Raw genomic sequence first — 22,042 nt, 5'->3', positions numbered from 1 at the left:
ACAAACGTAGAACGTCACGCCATGCATGTTTCATACACTAGCAAAATATTTATTTTATAATGATAAAACAGAAGTGAAGGATTTCTTTTTGGTGTGCACCAGTAATTGTAGTAAAAGAATAAGGGGATTAATGGACTCTTTATACATTTCAATGACAAAAATTCATAAAGGTTAGCATCAAATTCAACTGTTCTCCATTTACAAGCATAAAACTTACCATAATACCCCCCAAACACATATATAAAGAATTATAGTTTTAAAATCTATAAAAAGTAAAAAATATACAGTCAGAAGATCTAACTCTTATTCAAATCTTTAATATAAAATTGTAAACATTTATTTACACAAAGGAAATGTGTATAACAAAATTTTGAGCACCCTTTTCAATCGAGTCGTGGTTTTTGGAAGGCAGTGGATGTTGCACAGTGACACTCTCACCTTTCCCACCCAACCAAAACCGCAGTTTATAAATAAAGCCATGGGCGGCTGGCCAGGTGCAGTTCAGGGGAGCTACATTTTATTGCTCTGAAGCTGCAGCAAATGGAAAGCCCAAGTGCATATACAGACAGCTACATGAAAAAGGGCATAAAGGCAAAGCTCAGCCCTACCCATGCACCTACAGACATCTAAACCGTATTTTCCTTTCCTTTCAACTCTTTCAGCATTGTTACAGTGATTCCTAACAGCCTGATGCGACGGGGCCCAAAACAGAAGCAAGGGCTGCTTCTTCCCACGGTCACGTGGTGTCTGGATCCCCTTCACACATGAAGACCAACAGGCATCATAAGCCAGGCTGCCTAGAATCACACTTCATTTTAGTTCAACAGTACCATGAAAAGGCCCTGTCCCCAAAACTCGATACCTTCCTGAACAAACCTCTGGTCAAACAGGGCAATGTCCACCTCAGCTTCCAGAAACAGCGGAGGAAAGAGCACAGCTGCATTTCACTGGGCATCACGCTGGATTGCCTTTTTGGTAGCAATAATGCAAACAGAAGATGCTCTTTTCCTCTGATTAAGAAATTAAAAGCAGATGGATTTTTTCACTTATTCAGAACAAAGACTGTGTGCAAAATCTACCAGAGAACGTCGCAGACTTCAGCACACTGAACAGGGAAGAACGAAAAGCTGAATCCTACTACCCTGTTATATCTCTCAAGTGTTTGTAAGGGGCAAGGGGGGAGTGGGGGAGTGGAAATAGCGACACTGAAGGGTGTCACTTGAAATTATGAGGTCCCAAACACCCCCAGCAGGAAGGGAAGGCACACTGGTGCAAAGTTAACCCTTAGAAACAAATATACAGCAAACATTTCTTCCCCTGCCATTGCTAGTTTATCTATACGCTAACGACACTTACCTGGGACCAGTTTTTGGTTTAATACTAAACCACTCACTAGCTCTTTCCTTAGATTGCCAGTACAAGAAAAGTCAGCATCAGTTATTTGCATCTCAACTACTTATTCTAGAGAATATCATAAGTGTCAACAACCAAAGCAACTAACACCTTCGTCTTCCCATCCAAAGACAATCTTAGTTACCTCTGCGAAAGCTCTACAAGGGATTACGTCTGCTTCAGTGAAGTTCTACCCACTACTCAGCGGTGGGATCCACCGACCAACCGCATCTTTTGCCAGCGGCTCAACAGCATCAAATCTGTTCAACAGAGCGCGATTCGTCCACGCAGGGCGAGCGTGTCGGACAAACCACGTTCCATGCATATTTGGAAAGGGTTAAAGTATTAGTGTTAAAAATAAGCAGTTTTTAAAAGTGCAAATTGTCTGACAAAGGAGCTGCAGATACAGGAACGCATTTTCCTTCTTCGAATTCCACGTTATCCTTCGCTTCCCCTCACCCACTGGAATAAAATCCTCTCGCACATTCTGCAGAGTGGAAAACTCCCGAAGAAGAACAGTCTGTTGAGGGAAACTGCTTTTAAATCACAACGCCGGGTTTGGTTAAAAAGTTTGAAGGAGTTTTCCAAAAGAAGTGGATTTAGAAAGGGAAGAGGTATTTGTGCATTTAAAACAAAAGCTTTCAACTTTATTTTCGTTTTAAAGTAAAGGTTAAGGCAAGGTGGTTTGTTGGTGGATAAGGGATCTTTTTTGGTAAAAGTAAGGACTTTGGAACACTGTCTGCTGCCACTGTGGTTTCAGTCCTTCCTGTGAGTAATCCCAACACGGACAAGAGGTCTCCTTGTGCTGAGCTAAAGAACCAGCATCTGCTTCGAGGGATATTAACGGGATAAACCCACCTGTCTACAGAAAGATTACCAAACTCACAACCCAGTATTAAAAACAAAAGTATTTAAAGGGGGAGACTTCAATACTGGAGCAACCTTGATGCAAGCATTCTCCCAGGCTGCTTGTGCTATTGGTACTGCTAAGGACTTTTCACCTCTCAGCCAAGTTCTTTTTTTCCTCATTTTACCCTGAAGTGACAAAGTCTTGTGCTCATTGTGTCACTGCTAGCTTTGGGGGATGAACTGATCTCAAATGTTAGTTTTACTTTTTACAACAAAGAAAACTAAATGAGCTGTCATGAAGCAAAGCCTTCATTTAAATACAACTACCTTTGGAAATAAGTTATGAAGAAACAGGTGCAAAGGAAATGGCTTTACAATTCATGTTAAACCTACTATAGTTTAAAAGTTCTCCCATAAGAAATTCCCCCTTTAAACACAGTAAGGTATAAGCCAAGAACTGTGCCTCTCTACAACAGAGTGCAAACTGCAGCTTAAAAGACTACAATCTATTAAGAAGACTACCTTGACTAACTGGCCAGGTTTTAATACTTCCTTTCATCTACCACCAGCATCTAGAAACACTTACTGTGAAATATCACTTGCTTATGGAGAGTACAGGCACATGCTTCAGCGGTGGAAAAATTCACAGCATCTTGCAAGCGTACTCAGGTGCACGTAGCCTCAAACAAAAAGTCAGACATCTGATGACAGTACTACAACAGCATGTCAAGCTACGGACAATAATGATTGCAGGTAACAGCTGCAGAAAACTAAGTCCTAAATTTCTGCAACTGTTTGCTTTCTTTCTGCACTACTTCTGTGAAACAGTTCTGTTTTTAAATAATTAAAATTTCTCATTTTAGAACACTGCAAGTGAGATTTCTGACAGGCTGGATGGGACACGCACAGCTTTGTTTGACCTGTCTGAACGTGCAACTCCCCAGAGACGCCGGGGCAAAGCGCACTACTCCTGCAGACCTGCTTGGTGCGCCATTACCACGCGTCAGCGCTCACTGAGAAGCAGCTCCAGTCCCTTTCCCAACCATTTACCTCTAATGCCTGCAAGTCTCCTCAATGCCACAGGTTTTTTGGTCCAAGTGTTGCTTATATTTCATGAAATAATTAAAAAAAAGTAGAACCCCCCACCCCCAGCCCTCTTTTAATGAGTTCCCAACAACTCATCCAAATCATTCATCCACTCCTCCGAAGTCCTGTTTTTCAGCAAAGAGTCTATCAGATCTGTGTCACCAGTTAAGTTCTGAAGTCCATTATTGCCTGACTGGCTGCCGTAGGCAAAAGGCAGCTCTTGACTGGTTGTCCTCACCGGGTACCCTTGACTACAGTGCATATTACCTCTGTTGGGCATTTGTTGATTTGGATTCTGGTTGAAAGCGTTCAGATCCGGAACAGTCTGGTTGATGCCAGGCAAGACCTGCTGTGAGGGTACCTGCTGTTGTGAAGGTGGGTTTGTCCGCTGCTGCGTGCCTAACGACGACGACAGCATCTGCCCAGACACGGCAGCATTCATGGAGGTCATGGGCCTGCTGGTGCTGAGGCTTACCTGAGGCATTCCTTGAGCAAACTGTTGGTTGGCCATCTTTAGATGAGTTTGCTGCATGTGGAAAGAGGAGCTGGCAGAAAATGGTCCTAAGCCACCGTTTCCTTGTGTCTGGTTATTAATATTAGGGATACCTTGGTGTTGCCAAGATGGATTTTGAGCCCCCATAGCAGCTGGTACTCTTGCCAACTGTGGCTTAGATAAGGTTGGATTCAGTGCGCCTTTATTGTGCTGTTGAGAAATACTTGAGTTTGCTAAGGTATTCTGCCCATAGCCAGCAGGAACAGCAGCACCCTGGCCCAAGCTGCCTTGTCTCTGCATCGGTGGCTGTCCATTGGCACTCTGAGCTGCATGCTGGGGAACCATACCTGACGGTATGCTGTAGAGCCCCCCTCGCTGAATGTTCTGCATGTTGGCGTACTGAGACACCCCCCGGTCCTGCTGGCTGGAGCCAGACTGCAGCGGTGCGACAGCAGTGTGCCCAGGTCCCATCTGAATCATGTTCTGGGTCTGAGGAAACATCCGTGGACTGCTGGAGCTGGACTGTCCTAAATTACTGACCCCAGGCATGGCTGAAGATGATCCTGAAATACAAAGAAACATTTTGTACATTAACTACTCAGTTCAACCATGGCCAGCCTAGGCCTGTGGACCCTATAAGCCAGAATGCAGCTACATTTGTATAAAACAATTTCAGCAACCAGCACACAGACAGCAGTACTGTGCCCAGTCTGATCTCAAACACAGATATGCCAATTTCCTAAAAAGCCTGAATGCCACTTCTATGAGTTCAGCATCACCAACACTAAAAAAATTAGGCTTTATTGGCCAGGACTGCGATGCTTCCCTGTAGAAGAAACATCCCTACTACTTAAAACAAGAAAAAAAAAAAAAAAAAAATCCAACAGACAAGCACAGTAAAGTATAGATATATCATCCACTTTCTCCCCACATTTAGCCAACCAAGGGAAACCTGCCTACACAGAGCTTCCTCTACTTTCAAACAACAAAAAGCTACAGATCTTTTAAAAGATAATTCAAGACATACGAGTAACACTGGCTTTCCATTGGATTAACAATTAACCAGCTACAGGGCCAAGTGGGAGGTCGTACAGTGAAGAGGTAGAACACATACCAGCACTTAAGATGCAGAATATTACAATCATCAAAGCAAGGGAAAAATAACACTGATACTCATTATAGAAACATATAATCTACTTCTAACAGAGATAGCACTACATTTCTGTAGGAATTCAGCAGGAGACAACACAATGCATTTCAGTATTTGAAGTCTGTTTCTGACCACTGTTAGCACAAACCTCCTGCACTGGTATCAAGTTTTTCAGAGAAGTAACAACGCCCAGCCCTCACTCTACTGTATGATCACAAACACTAAGAATGAGAGTATTACATTTCTACTTGCATCTTCTGTATTTGGCATTTACTTCTGTAGGAATAGAGCAAGGAAACAGAAAGAAGAGGATATGTACATTTTGCACACTGTAGCTTTATAACAGAAAGCAAGTATCTCCTTGATGCCAAGGTAAGTAAGGATTTGTCAGGTAAGGAGACAATTTTTTGCTGTTCTCTACTTCTTCCACATTCCTGGTGCCATTCCACCTTCATGGCAAAAAACCCCCAATATTTATCAGTGTCAGTACAATCAAGACATTCCAAGCTCCTATGAACAAAACCAAATCCCACAAGAGCCACATAGGATGCCATTCCCTTCTGAAGGGGAGAATATTAGAGCAGTACTACAAACACAAAAGTTAAAGGAGAATTTAACATCTGCAAAGGAAAATAAGAGTATAAAAATGAAATACTTTCATTGTTCTAAAGGCCAAGTTTTATCCAATGCCACAGCAATATTACAGAATCAGAAGCTTGCACTGCCTTAGATGTTTAGGTCAGAGGAAGCTGTTATTTTTTCAAATGTACCAGAGCCCACCTCTAAAAGTTGAAAAGCACCGTAACACAGGAAGATGTTGCAATAAATCAACCTTCAGCTCTCCAGCCCAGGAACTCCAGTGGCGCCTGGTTTTATTCCCAGTACTTCTGCCATTACTTCACAATGCTCACCTGTGAACTGCCCAACCTGCTGCTGGTACGGGTTCTGCTGCTGGTCCTGGTACTGGGGAGGTGGCCGGGTCAGGTGTCGCTGCAGCTGCTGCTCCTGCTGCTGCCGCTGCTTCTCCTGGGAAAGATCCAATGCAAAGTAAGTAGGAAGCAAGGCAAGGATTCTCCAAGAGCAGCTGTGCAGATAAAAATCAAGCCACCCGCATGCTTTTACATGGAGCTGGTGATTACAGGAGCTTCTGTCACCTTCAATTTCAGACCTTTGTTCTCAGCTGAAGCCTTGAAATAACTGCAAGTCACAGGTATCAGTCTCTTAACCAATGGAACGTTCATCCATTTTCAGCAATATCCTAAAGGTACAATACTCTAGCAAATACAAGAAGAGAAAAAGCCCAAAACACCTAAAAACCCACAAATACCTTTTACTCTTTGCCCCCAGATCAATTTATTTGAAGAGTGTAAAGTTAAAGCACAAGTCATAAACACCACTGTTGCACAGAAAAGGAAAAACATGTACATGTTTTCTAGGTCCAGTTTTCAAAAACAAAAACATAAAAACCCAAATTATTGGGTGTCTTAGAAGATCATGGAAAACTACAAAACCAAGGTTACAACAGGAGCTATGCAAGTTCTACAATCGCTGTTCCAAACCATTTTCTCAATAATTCACTTGTTTATTGCAACAAGCCCTACTAATGCTTTGAACTCAGCTTGCTTCTTTGAAAAGAGCATCCAATCTGCATGTACTTTATGACAAATTCATTAGAAGACTAGCAAATTTAAAGGGAATGGAAAGCCATGGAGGGCAGGGGAGAAGGTGTGTAAGTCCATGCAGGAAGTGCGATTCTGACAATAGCAACAGCCAAAAGGCTGCTTTTACACCACAAAGCACATCTCAGACAGCATTTCTGGCCCTTGTCCATAGCTATCTTCAACCAGGTTGAAATTCTGAGAGCATTAAGAGCGATACCAAGGACAAGTACTCACTTATGTAAAAACACTCACAGAGCACAGGCAGGGACAGAAATTCCCTTTCAAGAGTCCTAGGACAAAGACACAAGCACTAAGCCCCTCAAGAAGAGATGAGTGCACTGTGAAAAGCAGGCAGGTACACATTACTACCATTGTTTTGAAGTGTCTGCAACTGAGAAGCTGTTGAGACATGCAGAGGAATGAAGAGGGCAGGCTGTTTCACAGAAGGGACCTGCTGCTTGCAGGACCAGTCAGACCTGAAAGGGGCTGACCACAGAAGCCAGGGAAGTGTGCCACAGCAGTAGGATGAACCAAGAGCTGCAGAAGGCTGGCTCAGCAAAAAATAAAAATAAAAAAGATGCAGAATGTCAAATGTAAGAAACTCTCACAGTATCAGAGAGGGGAGGATACCTGAAACTGTCACCCACTTCAATGACTTTTTCTTTTGTCTTTTAATTAAGGAATATATGCAACTCCCAGTTTTTTCTATAAATTACCACCTCTCTTTTCCTCCTATTATCCCCAAAGATAACATTCCACACCCCCTCACCCCAACCAGTTATCCTGAAAGACAAAACGAAGATCTGAATTGTAAATTCTCCCTGGGCCTAAAACCTGCTCTGAAAATCCATCTTCCCTTCCTCCGTACCCAGCGCAGAGATGTGTTCTGTTTGTACAGTGGCAATGTGTGGAACATGCCTGCATGGACTACTCAGAAATGCAGAAAAGCACAGATGACAGCAGTAAGGCCCTTCAGACCGATTCCCAGCTGAAAGACTTGCAAAAGGTTTAAAACTTAGAGAGGTTCACACAAGGAGCCCATTTCCCTGAGAGAGACTAAAGCAGCTTTCTGCACAGTCTGATGGATAGCAGAGTTAAATTCTTTTGGCAGGATAAGATGCAAGTTGGATGCAGATGTCTAATTATTTTCCCCAAATAAACAAATGAAAGATGATTTAAAATTTGAAACGTGAACTGTCATGGCACTCACAGAGAGGAAAGGCAGAACTCAACCAGCTTAGAGTCCCTTGCTTAAAGCTCTCCAAAACATCAAGGGTATCCCAACCTTTTATTATTTTGCTCTCATTTCCTTTGTGAAAGAAGGAAGGCAAAGAATTACATCATCACTGGTATATCTCCTCCTCCTGTAGGTATCAGCTTGCATTTCCACACTATTAAATTCTAGCTGCTTAATTCTTTTAATTCACAGCTGTGCCTTGTAACAGAAAGAACGTCTCAGGAACCAAATGTTACATTTTGTTGATGATTTTATATAAAACAGAACAGTGATTTATACCAAAACATCTTGTAGTTTACATCCCCTATCTCATAAGGCTGTAGTAGTTCTACAACATCTCAAACACAGCTTTAAGTCAGCCAAAGCATGCTAGTGGAAAGGAAGAAAGAAGATTGCTGGCCCCCCTTACCTGCTCAACTAAGAGATGTTGTTGTCTCTGCTCCATTAGGAACTGCTGCTTCTGTTGCTCCATGAGCAAGTGCTTTTGTTGCTGCTCTCTCTGTTTCTGCTGGTCCATCAGCATTTGGTGCTGCTTCATCACTGCTGCTTGCTGCTGATTGCTAAGATACGACTGGTTGCTGTGGTTCCCTGCCATGGTGACATTGGGAGCCTGGGCACCAACACCAGCACCCGGGACAGAAACAGGAACACGAGGAACATTAGGAGATGTGGTTTGATCCTGCAGAACATAAAAACAATGATGTGAGTTACAGAAGGAGGGTAGCCCTCTAGAACTTGGAGACTTTGTACAGTCACACAGATGAGGAAAGATGTTTTCATAACGATGACCACATGTTCTATTGTCTCTTGTAAAGGATACAGGATTTTTATAAGCAAAGACACAGAAATGAGGAGTTGGAGTTCACGTCAGAAGCTCCAGCAGATTCAGGAACTGAGGTTTTAACTCAAGCCTCACTTAAAGTACTTCCCAAACTCCAGCTCAGAAAGGGGAACACAGCTCTGTGCGCTTCTGCTCAGCCAGAGGAATGGTGTCATTACAACCAACACTTCAGATGCACCAACTGCAGTTACCTTTGGTTGCAGCTTTCCAACCAGCTTTGAAATGTCATCATATAGTTCTATCCTGCCTCTGTCAACACTTAACTCTGGAAGTTTACACCTCCCCTCCTAATGCTGACTTTTTTTTTTTAGTATCAGAGTTCACTATTCACAGGCGAAGGGGAAGAAACATCACTGACCAAAATAAAGAGTCCCAACGTTTGGTCACCAATCCAGCCTTCATCATATTATACAGACAAAACACTACTGTGGATAACTGGTCGTATCCATTTTTTCTTAAGTCTGCTTTTTTTGTTCTGTTTTGGAGATAGGAACTCAGGAAAAGCCATCGAGTCAAAGATGGAACAGTTATCCATCAAGACCTGATACCGATCTCTTTGTACATGAGAATCCATTTGGAATTTGACATTTGTTATCACTTCTAAGCACAGTTCAGCCTCATTTCAAATTATGCAAACATATTTATTTTCACATTCAGAATTCAGCTAATGGTCTGGGCTGCTGGTTCTCACTTGCAGCAGTTTTGCAAGAAATTACGAGCCAAATATAGGTAATGCTGTGCTAAGTTGTTCTGTAAGCAAGCTTCTTAGAAATTCTCCAGAAGTATTCATTAGGATTTCTGTTATTTCGATGCAAGCATGACAGCACAGACACAAGGTCACCTTCAAGTTTTTCAGCAAGAGATAAATGTGACACACACAATCATCTTCACCCTTCCCCTCCTTTCGTCACCAAAAATATCATTAGATCGTTACTTCCACTAGCTTTTAAAGAGATTAATTTTCCTTGTGCCTTATGAAGCATGTATTATTGATCTCATTTGTATTTTTACATCACTGTGGTCTTTACCACAGACTACTCAGGGCTTTATGCCGTGTATTTTGTGTTTTGCTTTACTGAAGGATCACACTGCAAGAGCTGGAGCTCGGATGGCTTTTGCAGTTTTAATCCTTATAACAAGGATCTTTTTTGACAGCAGGTCTTCCAGTACGTGCATCGTGGGGATTCGATAGCACATGCCTACAAGTCTGTTCTCCTTCACCTGCTATATACATTCCTACCTGCAGCACATCTGTAATATCAGCTATATGTTGTTATCTTTATATTGCCAATTTACTACATCTCGTAAGGCAAAGAAGCACAACGTGGAGTTCTCCTTTATAGGAAAACCTGAAGCACTATGCTTCAAGCAGACAAATGTTACCTATTAAAGATACATTCCCATTCTCACAGACTTAACCAGTAGCAAATTCTTAGATTTGAAAAATGCCAAGTAACACCCAAGTAACCAAGAACGCAGCCCTCACTCCCATCTCTCTCCAAAAAGCAGCAACTGAAGGCGTATCTGTTTATAGTGAGCCAACTCCTACAGAAGTCAGGGACCAAGGAGAAAGTAAAGAAAGCAAATCTTCTGCTAGAACACTGTTTAACACTGCAGTTCTATGAGCTATTTCAGGCAGAAGTTCACAAAGCATCTATTTATCTTTGTAAGTAGAACCTTCTGTGAAGTGCGACATAATTTGTTGCCCATGAAGTGTATTAAGTTGCAAACCACACATTACCAACATGACCTAGAATTGCATATTAAAAACTTTCCTCAGTGGAAAATGCAGTGCGTGACTCTTGCCTCAGCACACTGTGCACTACCATCTTCTTCTTCAGGAACACGCAGCAGCTGATCTGAAACACCATCAAGTAACCCATACTCCAATCTTACCTACCCAACATCCTCTTTCAAACCCTTAAATCTGTCACTAAACAAAAGTAACAAAGATCAGAACACGTACCTGGCTGTGCGGCAGTCGGTAGGTAATGTTTCCAGACTTGGGTTTCAACAGGATCATTCCATTTTGGTCGTCACCCACGTGAGACAGTGGCTGCTGCTGGCGCTGCTGCATGTAAGCCAACATGGGAGTCTTGTTCTGACCAGGTACTGCAACGCCCTGTTCACATTCTGCTTTGTAATGTGAAAGAGGTTTGGTGTTCCCATAGTCTAGCACTGAGCCTTGACTATTCACAGGGTTCTGGTTCATGTTGTTTTGCTGATGACCCAGTATGTTCACATGGTAGTTGCCTCCAGCTCTCGGAGAGCTTTTATTTCCCATATTAGGCATCATGAGCTTCTGATTGTTGAAGTCCGGCTGGTAAACTGAAGGGCTGGTGGGATTTTCCATGGTATATGGAACGGCCAGTGGGCTGTGAGAAGGCCCAGACTGCCAGGTAGACATCTGATTGGTTTGGTGGACTTGGGAAGCCTGCTGCTGGTTCTGCAGCATCTGGTCTCTCTTCTGCTTGGCAGCAATCTGCTGGAGTTGATGAGCAGAGGACATTTCTTTGGCACTTCCTGCCCCCTTCCCAGGTAAAAGCACATTGGAGAGAGGTCTCTGGACGTTCTGAGAGTGGTTTGATGCCTGCATCATGGGCTGATTAGCATTTTCAGTCATTGACTGACTAGAAGGCTGAAACATAGCCTGAGAACTACCGACCACCGGAGACGCAGCACTTACAGGAACAGAGGCAGCACCGATGAATGCTGAACCTGAAGAAGCAGATCTAACCTGCGGAGATCCCATCTGCTCCTGTTCAAAGGGTGCAGGGGAAAATTCAGTCTTTATGTTAATATCTTGCGGTAATGGAGTCTGTGCAGCTGAATTTGAAGAATCCGCATCTTTTTTCTCTTCAAAGTCTTCATTAAAGAGATCCTTCATGTCTTCGTCGGGCACTGACCTATTAAGCTCCTCAATAAGCTCCTTCCATTCTTGCTCGTTAAGATTAAGATCAGGCATCAAGTTGTTCTGAGATATAGAACCCCCTGCTCCAGCAATCATACACGGAAGATCATCTACAGGCTCCTGCTTCAGCTCTTTGTTCAAACTCAGAGGAAATGAATCATCAGCATCACCACCTCCATTCAGTTGCAGACTGGAATCTGGAAGACACTTCTTGCTGATGCCATCGAGTCCCATCGGATGTTTTCCATTAAGCTGCAAGGTATCTCCACTGGCAGATTTCTTGTCAAGATGATGGAGTGGAGACACAGGGGGCATTCCATTGGAAGAACCACTCACTCCACCAAGACCGTCATCACGACGCAGCTTCTTGGAAACTGAAAATACATCACCAAAGCCATTCTGCTGGTCTCCGTTCTGAGGGGAAGCAGCACTATCAAGCTTTCTTTTCACAGTCTCATGGAGCTGCTGAAAAAAAGAAAGAAAGAAAGAAAGATTTTAGTTATTTAGTTTCACATCTCAGATTATTTCTTACAAAAACATTGTCTAGCTCTGAATATGGGGGGAAAAAAAAAACATTTTAGGGAGAAAAGAAGGGCTAGGTCTTCAGTTTTCACAAATCATCACATGAGATGACTTCCTTGCTAAAATCTTCCAAACCAATCATCTCTTGTAAATGATACAGAATTCTCATAAATAAAGAGAGAGAAATGAGGAGCTGGAGTTAGAAGCTCCAGCAGATTCAGGAAGAGAGGCTTTAACTCTGAAAAGTAAACTTTCCAAACCAGGCACTAAATCAAACAAAGATGAAAACTGCCAGATATTTGACAAGTTGAGAAATGACTTTGAATTCGAACATATTATCATCTTTCCTGTTCAAAATGTAAAACATGGAAGAACAATAAGATTCAAATTGAGACTAACAACCTGCATTTACTTGGTCTATGTACACATTGTATAATTCTCCAGCAAGACTGCTTTGTAAAGCAGTCTCACATGAAAAGATTTAGGAAAAAAAAATCATTTCTGCTGTGGTTTTAATTACTGGAGGATAAACAGGTATGTAATTTTTGTACACCATCACATTTTTGGCATTAAGCAAAACCAGTTTGTCACCAAGTGACCACAGTTCCATTCATACGTAACTGCAATTAGAAGCTCAGCCGATTCTGTCACACAGTAAGTTTATTCCTTTCCTCTCTTCTCCCGAAGCATTTCCCCCCTGCTACTCTCTGCTCTGTGCCCCTCAGAGCACAAACCAGCTCAACAGTTGGCCAGTCTACAGCTAGTGAATATGCATTCTTTTTCTTGCAGTGCCACCTAGAAGCAACCAGAGGGTACAGCAACAGCACCTCGGTTCCACAAAGCCGAGTGTGGGTCCCCCAGTTTAACTTCTCTTCCGGCAGCGTTCTTTCAAATATTAACTCCTTTTCAGTGACCTCAAAAATATCAGAAAACAGAACACAGGCACACATCAAAGATGACAATGAATTATTCCCCCCTTAGGTAAATTTGCCAAACAGCTGGGCTTTGCTGTACTGGGATCACTACACCACGACAGACAAACCTGCAGGGCAGCGACAGCTCAGAGCTGCACGTCTAAAGAGGGAACCCTTTTCCCCTGACCTGGAAAAGATGCCTTTGTGTGTCCCAGCAGGACACATGAGGAGAATCCTCACAAAAAGCCACTCATCTCAAGTGTGGTTCACTGAACAATAGTCCTCTCAGATGGCAGAAAAGAGGCTCATTAAACAAACCTCAAAACAAGCACACTTACTTTAATACGCAGTCTCCATAATGCAGTCCACTAACCCTTGGGGAAAAAACGTTTCATCCAAGAACAAACAGGGGAAACTTCAAGATCTCGGCACTGAAGCAAAAGGTTGTGTGTAGAGCCAGCATAAATTATCAGGAATGTTACAGCACTTGCCTGGGCAACAGCATTCTTTTGATTTAAGGATAGAAGGACTGGATCACAGTGGTTGCTCTCTCGTTAATTGTCCACAGCTAGCTGATCTTTGGAAACAAACACTGCCTCGTGCTTGCATAGGTAACACCTACATCTCCTTTTTACAAGAGGGATGGACTGCAGTTTCCAGGAGACCCGGATCTTTCCGCAGCCTCATGGAAACAGCAGCAAAGTAGTGAGATGAGCAGCAGAGCTTGTAAGAGGAGGGACACATTTGGAACTTCACATCCCATCTACAGCTTCAGTAGCAGACCTACAACAATGTTTTTCAATTACTAACTTAAGAGAATAAAGGAAATCTGATTTTTCATAAAAACAGAAAACAACAGAAAGTGAGGAAGCTTCAACTCAACCCAACATTCGGCTTTTGGCAAGTTTCCTGTTGTTTACTTAATACTCCAACTGGGAAAACTGAAGCTCAAGGTGGATGAGTAACTTGCCTGAGGTCATATGATGAGTCAATCAAAGATTGGGATGGATCCTCCTTAATTCCAAATCATTAAGGAAGAAACACTCTCCAAAAAATAACATACAAGTACTAATTTAGTTTTGTACATTAAATGTATTCTTCTCATGGTTGAAGTGAATTCCCCTATTAAAACAGAACCATGGCCCAGAGGAACCACAGCTGCAACCGCAACTCCTGCAGGCAGCTTAGGGCTCGGGTAGGACCACAGTCCTCTGTGGGCTGCAAAACTCAGGTTGATGGAGAGGTATTCCAGAAGTTGGTTTGTGCTGAGGTCTTTGCTGTTGTGCTGCACCACTTGCAATATATGCAAGATTAAATCATTTATGCTTCTAAAGTAAACTTATGAAGTCTAGATGTAGGTGTAGATCCTTAGTGTCCATCACAGGCTTCTTCCCCCACAAAAACCCAGGGTCTATCATATCTGCATGGCTTTTAACAGTAGTCAAAACACCCAGATTCTCAATTTTAACTCCTTGACATGAGTTGCTCTTACACAGCCCTTCTTTCAGCTCATACTAAATTCCTTCACAACAAACCAAACTGAAAAAATAAGGAACTTCAAAGGAATTCGTTTATGAGGTAAAATTTGGGGTGTCTGCTTCACCTCATCTAAACGTACTATTAATTGAAAGATATCCTACCTGTACACAGCAGCCAGCAGACGCACAGGAAAGAAGAAAATCTGCTTATCTCTTATCTGCACCAGAAAAGACAGCCCGATTCACAACAAGGCTACTTAATCCCTGAAATGTAGAAGCTATTCACCAACTGCACTTGAATCCTAGCTCACTTTTAAGAGGAAAAGCAGCACAAAACATACCTGGATACTGTGGCTGTGCTGAGGTTACGCTGCCGCAGCTGCTCAGCCAGCTGAGCAGAAGAAAGCCAGCCTCCATGTCCCACCTCCATTCTTCACTCAAGGACAGTGGTACCAAAAGCTGCAGGTGCCAACAGCTACTGCTCCAGCGTCATCACTAACATACCTGATAGCTTCTATTTACTCATGGTTACCTTCCTAAGCAATAAAACCTGAAATTCACACAACTGCTCTGCAAACAACATACCCTTCTCTTGTGAAATACCATTTCTCATATACTATCTCAGCTCTTGGTTTCCTAACAGAAGGAGAAATGTTGAACTTGGTTCTTCTCATTTGTCTGTGTGTAATTAAAGACCTTTTTTGGGGAAAAAAAACCCAACACATAGCATACATGAGATACAAGTTAGACAGCAAGTTATCTGCATATCGAGTTGCCCCAACAGAGTTCTCAAGGCAAGAAAAACCTGTTCTCTTCTGCCAAAACTCCAAAGGAAAAAAAAATCCACACTGACAAGAATAAAGCATAGCTTGCAACTCACTAAGAAAATCTCTTTAGCATTTCTTTTTTGTCTGTTATGATTTTGCAAAGCACGGTCGCTTTCTGATGTGTTATTCATGGTTTCCTTCGGAGAATCAATCACTTTTATTTAGAACACGAGTCAATTCTTTCCATTGTCACAAGATCAGAAACAGAAATGTATTCCCATTTTCTTAGCCTGCCCAACCTCCCAGCAGCAGAGGAACCTTGTAAGCTCTCTGCAATGAGCCTACTTAACTTTGCCTAAGACTCTTACCCCAAAAGCATTTATCCAAAGCATTTAAACCAGTACAGTACGTTTGCTTGGCAGGAGTACACGTGCAGTCAGGCCATAACCACGGCTTCCCCACTGACCCAGGGGAACAGATCAAAGCCAGGTGCCACCCCTCCCCACACAGGGCTGTCCATCCCAAACGCTCTCATCACAAAACCTGAGCACCATGTACCACGACACCCAGCCACACTGCAGCCTCATTGCGAAGGCATGTTGGCAGACTTCGTAAGAGCCAGCCACTCACTGACAAGGAAGCCCAGCAAGAAGAAACTGGGAATGGACTAACACTTGATCTCAGCTTTCTGCCAGCAAACTCACTGGCAGAGTTCATGGCTTCGGGACTCTTCTGTCACACAGGGAAAAAAGGGGCTTCCAATATTGTAAATAATTACGTTTATAGTTGGTAAATATTTATAAGTTTATAGTTATAGAAACTGCAAGCAAATTTGTGGGGGGTTTTTTGGTGTTTTTTTTTCCCCCAAGAAAGGCTTGCAAAAATGACAGAAATAAAACTTTGAAGACCTAACTCTATGCTGTGCCTTTTGGGCACCCTGATGACATGTTTCGGATATTAAATTCTCCTTACAGGATTCAACAAAGCTTTACATCTCATTTCAATTAAACTTAGAGTTTCAGTCTTCAGTTATATCTATGATCCGTCACAAAATAACAGCATGAGAAAATGCTGGCCATTTTCAAAGAAGAAATCCCGTGCTACTCTACATGTGCAATAAAACTCCAGCTCCAAGATGCCTTCCAGCACCCTCACCTACAGGGGAACACACCAGCTTGCCTCCAGCAGCAGTGGCAATACTGCAGCACACACCAGCTCCACGGAGCAGCACAGTCTTCTGAGCTGACAGATTCTCCTTCCCTGCCTGGCTGAGGACAGAAGCAATGAGGATGACCACCTCTCAAGCTGGAAGACCATTGCAAATACCAGGAGTTGCAATACATACGAATTTCGGATAGAAAAAAACCATTTTGGCCCTGCAAAGTACTCTCTTCTTACTGAGCATCTACACACAGCTTCCAAAGTTGCACTCTCCGTGCAAGGAAAGCATTTTATTACCAAATGTGTTCCCGCATTCCAGCGCGTTGTCAGAACGAAAGTGCTGCGCTAACTTCAATTTTGACTGTTACTTTAATTCCAGAAGTCTTTTGTGTTTGGGTGACTGCCTGCTGGAGTGGAGAAGGGCTGTGGATGTGCATGGCTATAAATAGCCCAGCCTGCATTAGTCACAAGGGGCAGCTTCTGCTGCAGGAATTGTTCTGCTGAATCAAAAAGCCCTGCAGAGCCTTCGGCCGCCGGATCGCCCACCTCGCCTGGACTGCAGCAGCACATCAGTCCCTCCCAGATCCCTGCAGCTCAGAAAGCAGCGCTGCATATCTAACCAATCTGCGAGGGGAAGTGCTTCAAACACACAACAATACCTCACAGCATTAAAAGGAGACAAAGAAAAACCTGTCAGAGTTGTTGTGCAACAAGCTATCAGACTTGTCAGCAAAACCAAACAATGGTGGCAAGAGTACACTGTACTGAAGTTGTGTATAAATAATGTGGAAATAATTTGCTATTTTTGTGGTAAAACATAATTTCACAATTTAACACCCATCCACCACAGCTTACCCCAAAGTCTCCTGAGTTGTCAGCATACCAGCCTGGGCTTCCTTAGGAGAATGCAACCATGTTTGTCCCTATAATCCAGGCAATCTATTCCCTTTCATTTTCTACTACAGCTCCTTTCAATCACAGAACATTTCTTTATTCTCCTGAAATTTTCCTTAAACTTTTCACTTGGGTGCCTGGCTTCAACCAGCACTTTTACAAGCCTCTACCATTCCCCAGCAAACGCTGCTCTGCTCCTCAGCTTCACACAGAGCATTCCCAAGGCTGAGCAGGTCTCTGCCCATTCCAGAAATGCCATCCACAGCAGTCCCAGACAAAGCAAAGCATCTACACAACCCCCGCGTTCAGGTGGGAAGAGAAGCACTGCACAGCTCCTTCCAAAAGGCCCCACCACAAAGCACAGCATGGAGATGAACACGCAGACCCCCAGCACGCTCCTTGTCCATGCTGAGGAAGCGCTCGGTGCACAGCTCAGGGATGCACGACATCACAGTCTGTCAGAAATACATGGCAACCTTTCCAGCAGGCAGAATTTAAACTCTATTGAAATGAACTTTCTCAAAACAGAAACTGGCAAAGAGGAAAAAAAACTTGCTCGATGGCAGCTCCTGTCCCTTCCCAACTTCTCTGTTTCTCAAAAATAGAAGATCAACACAAGGGACGTTACTCAAGCACTAAGCATCTTCTGCTCTGAACAAGTCTTAACACCACCCTGAAGCAAAATTTAAACATTTGAATTTTCCTTTAAATTAGGGCTTTTTTAATAGGAAGCCAGTATTTTCATCTCGTTCCTCAAATGAAGGACAAGCCTACTGAGCACACAAACCATCCGTAAGAATTTCTGTATCCATATCGTATCTTAGTTTCTGTGCACTCACAAGACAGCACTGCTTAGTAAGAAAACGAAGGATGGCACTGCCCCTGGCTTCTGCTCAGTCTCAGCATACATACACCAGAAACTACTGGGAGGGAAATGTAATTTCGGGCTTTGGCCACGTGAACAAGTCATACAGGATGTGACAGGGTGGTGCTCCCTCTACCCAGGGCTACTCTGCGTCCACCAAGGGCAGCACCTGGGCACACAGGCACTGTGCTCTGGGCACACGCGTGGCACAGCAGCTGCAGGTCCTGCTGCCAGCTCACAGATGTGAGATCCCGTGCCCTTTACACTTACATTGGTCACTTTTCTCTCAAGGATCAAAACAAACGCCCCATTAACTTTGAATGCAGCTCCTAGTCTCCAAGAGAAGATTCATACGCAGCTTCAAGAGAAACTCCACACCGTAACAGCGGTTACACCGATGTAATGTATGCTTCACTACCTAATGGCATTCTTTTGAAAGGATGCTCAGGATATTCTAAAACAGAATTTCGGCGTTAATCCAAAGTCTACTGAATATTTTAAACCGTAACCTTGTGCTTCCCAGGCACAGACACATTTGATCTCAATAAGAGCTGCTCCTCAGCCACGGGTACAGCCAGAGGTAAAACGCCAACGGAGAGAAAGATCTCCTGTGCCAAAGGAACAAAACCAGCAGCGGAGGTTTCTTGTTAGTTTCTGGTTTTTGGGGGGTGTTTTGGTTTTTTTTTCAAAAGCGTTAACTAACTTTATACCCTAGTAACGAGATGATGAATCAGCAGCTGCAATTAAGCTTACAGTCATGTATCCAAGGAAGGAAACAGCAGGCCAGCACGAGGAGGAGTCATTCATACACTAAAACCCTCTTCTGTTGTGTAAATTGGCCACTGGCAGCAGCTTCCTGAACAAGAAGGGCTTCCCCAGATGTGCACTGTATTTCAAAACCACACTGCTGCTGAGAGCCCTCATTATAATGGATGCTAATTAGATCAAATCCACATCCAAAGCGATTTAAAAGAAACAACACCAACGAATCAAGGACATCTTTCTTTTCAAGGATCGGTATGAAAGAGCACGGTGGCACTTTAAGCAACAGGATTTGACATACTAAAGAGTTCTGTGGAGTGAGCTACACAAATATGCATAGAGCCCCAGACACAGAATGCTTCACAGCCCAAACAGGAAACAAACAGAAACCCCATCAAATCTCTGGAAAATAAAAAAGAGTTTGAGAGATTTGTGTTCTGACACCAAGTTACACTCAGGATCAGCCCAGCAAAGAGCAGTGCCTGCTTAAGTGCTACAGAATCACTGCCAGGATGGCAGAAAGTTTCTTCTCATCCTCAAAGGTTCTTCTTTAACAACCATCTGAAGCACTCAAACTATCACAAACGCTTTGGTCTTCAATACAGTCAGTATCCTAGGTTCACACACGATACAGCAGCTAGTTAGCTAAGCAATGTTTTCAGCTCATGCTGCAAAGTCTACAACCAGGTATGTGCTGCCCAGCGCTACATGAAAGCTGACATCTGCGTGCTGTGTCTCACAATCCCACATCATGCACAGTCATACCCAAACACTCAGTGAGCTCTGTCATGATTCTGTTTTAAAAACTGTAACTAAGTGAAGCCGAGGGCAGCAGAGAACCACATTCTCTTCTTTACTGTGACTGAGCAAGCAGACAATTTTAAAAATAGGATTTACCTATGCAGTAACTTGAAAATGCATCGGGTTAACCCACCATCCCCTCGTAAAGAAATTCAAAGCAGTACTGTATCATTTCCACAAAGGTCAACGTTTAGCAATGGGTGCCCTGGAGAAGGACAGGCATTAGGAGGGGCAGCCTGCGCGAGGTCACCCTACTAACCTACATTGCTGACACACCAGCAGAGCGTTTAAAGGCTAACGACATTTATAGGGTTCGGGGCAAGTTAAGCAGCGGCCTCTCCAGATAGGCACACAGCCGTGGCCGCGTGCACATGCCCTGACAACCAGCAGCGCTAAGGAGGCCAGGGAAACACTCGCGTTCTTTGCTCAGCCAGGCTGTAATGGGTGGAGTGGGACTCCCACAGCGCTCACACCCACTGCAGCGGGTGGCAAACAAGCACTGCCTCTCTTCTTCTCCTCTTTCCAAGACACAGCAAAGCCCACGCTGGCAGAGTTCCCCCCTCAGCGACACACGCGCCCTTATCGAGGTGACACCCTGACAGCCCCAAGCGCGGCACGAGCAGCGCCTTACCGCGATCAGCGTGCTGCCGCGGCCGTGCTGCTCTCCACTCGCCGCCTCTCCGTCCAGGCCGTTGGCTCCGCTCCTCTCGGCGCTCCCCGCGACGGCCGCTGCGGGCGGAGGTGGCGCGGGGGGCGGCGGGGCCGGGGGCGGCTGGCGGTGCTTGCCGGCCCGCTTGGCCTTGGCCTGCAGGCAGCGCTGGTGCAGGGCGAAGGTTTGCTGGCGCTCCAGCTCCAGGCGCTCCGGGGACACGGCCTGGTAGCGGGACTCGCAGGCGCTGTGGTGCCGCCGGCAGAGCTCGATGCGCCGGCGGAGCCGCTCCATCACCGCGCTGTGCCGCGGCACCACGAACTCCGCCATGGGGCAGGAGGGCAGCACCATGGACCGGAGGGACGAGGGGAGGCCGCCGCTCACCGGCTCCGCACGCCGGGCCTCGACATGGCCCTCCTCGAGGCCTCGCCGCTCCTTCCCCGCCCGCCGGCCTCACCTGGGCCCCCCGGCCCGGTTCCTCCTCCCGCCCCCGGCCCGGCGCCCGCCTCGCTCCCCCCCTCCCCACTTCCTCCTTCTCTCCCGAGCCCGGCGCCGATTCGCTCCCCCGCTCTCCGCTCAGCCCTGCCCGGCGGCCGCTGCCCGCCGCCCCCGGGGGTCCGGCCGGAGCCCGCTCCGCTCCCTCCCCGGCGCGGCGCGGCCGGTTGGCCGCCGCTCTCAGGCACGGGCCGGCCCGAAGCCCCGAGTCCCCATTGTTATCCGCGCCGCCGCCATCTTGAAATTGTTTTTCCCCTCAAGAGCCGAGTTGAGAATAAATAGGCGGAGCTTCCTGGGTGGCGGGCGACGTCACGGCGCGCCGCGCGTCACGAGTCGTGAGGGACGGCGCTCTCAGCCAATAGGAAGGCGCGGAGGCGCGAAGGGACGCGGCCAAGGCGTAGGAGGAGAGAGCGCCTGGCAGGGGGCGGGCTGCGGCGCGTTTAAAAGGCACGGGAAGAAAAGAGGTGGGGCGAAGACGGCGCAGCCAATCAGGACAGCGGAAGGGGGAAGCATGCGGTGATTGACGGGAGGCGGGGCTCCGCTGCTCGGGGGCTCAGGGCGGGCGCGCCAGGATTTCATTCCGAGGGTTGAAACTTCGGCCAATTAACAAGGAAAGCGCCTTCCTGCAATAATTCACCCCACGCCGCTTCTGCAGCATTAAGAACAACCACGCCCCCCCCCCCCGCGGTAGCAGAGCTAACTTGGACTCACCTCGAGTCCCACAGGAACCCAGTACACGGGATCACAGGAGATAAGAGATGACCTGAGGCACGCAGAAGCCCAGCTTGAAGCAGGCGATCCGACTACATTTCAGTGCATCACAGCAACAAGCCAGGATGCATTGCTACGAGCCCCAGCCAGAACACCACCTTACTTCCTACTTACATCAACTCTTCTCTGAAAAGCAGTGCTAGGAGAAAAAGCCATTTTAGCATTTCTGTTCTCTATCATCTATAGAACCACATCCCTTCCCTCAGCCCAGACGAGTTCAGCTTACACAGCCGTCTTTTCCTCCTGTAACAGAGCGATGCTGAGGCTGAACGCAGCAGCCCCATGCAGAAGGCAGGGTAAGAAGTGACGTCTGCATTTTCTAGCTGTTTCAGAAAGTCTTAAT

At 45.3% G+C, this 22,042-nt stretch overlaps 1 protein-coding gene across 3 annotated transcripts; it reads right to left on the bottom strand.

Moving 5' to 3' along the window:
* Positions 1–28: 28 nt before the first annotated feature.
* On the bottom strand, positions 29–20,918 carry MAML1 (mastermind like transcriptional coactivator 1). Of its 3 annotated transcripts, XM_052685151.1 has the most exons (6): positions 20,416–20,918; positions 10,676–12,085; positions 8,278–8,547; positions 5,882–5,996; positions 4,168–4,383; positions 3,933–4,030 (listed from the first exon to the last, which is right to left on the bottom strand). In XM_052685151.1, the coding sequence occupies exons 1-6, from the start codon at positions 20,782–20,784 to the stop codon at positions 4,023–4,025; spliced, it is 2,388 nt and encodes a 795-aa protein (XP_052541111.1). In that variant the 5' UTR covers positions 20,785–20,918; the 3' UTR covers positions 3,933–4,022. The 3 variants fall into 3 exon arrangements, with proteins under 3 accessions (XP_052541109.1, XP_052541110.1, XP_052541111.1); XM_052685149.1 differs by having other exon boundaries at positions 29–4,383; positions 20,416–20,917; XM_052685150.1 differs by having other exon boundaries at positions 29–4,383; positions 10,676–12,082; positions 20,416–20,917.
* Between the last annotated feature and the right edge of the window lie 1,124 nt (positions 20,919–22,042).

The sequence above is a fragment of the Tympanuchus pallidicinctus genome, unplaced genomic scaffold, assembly GCF_026119805.1.
Source record: "Tympanuchus pallidicinctus isolate F22 unplaced genomic scaffold, pur_lepc_1.0 scaffold21, whole genome shotgun sequence".
NCBI classification, from domain to species: Eukaryota; Metazoa; Chordata; class Aves; order Galliformes; family Phasianidae; genus Tympanuchus; species Tympanuchus pallidicinctus.
This window is presented reverse-complemented; position numbering and strand designations above follow the sequence as displayed.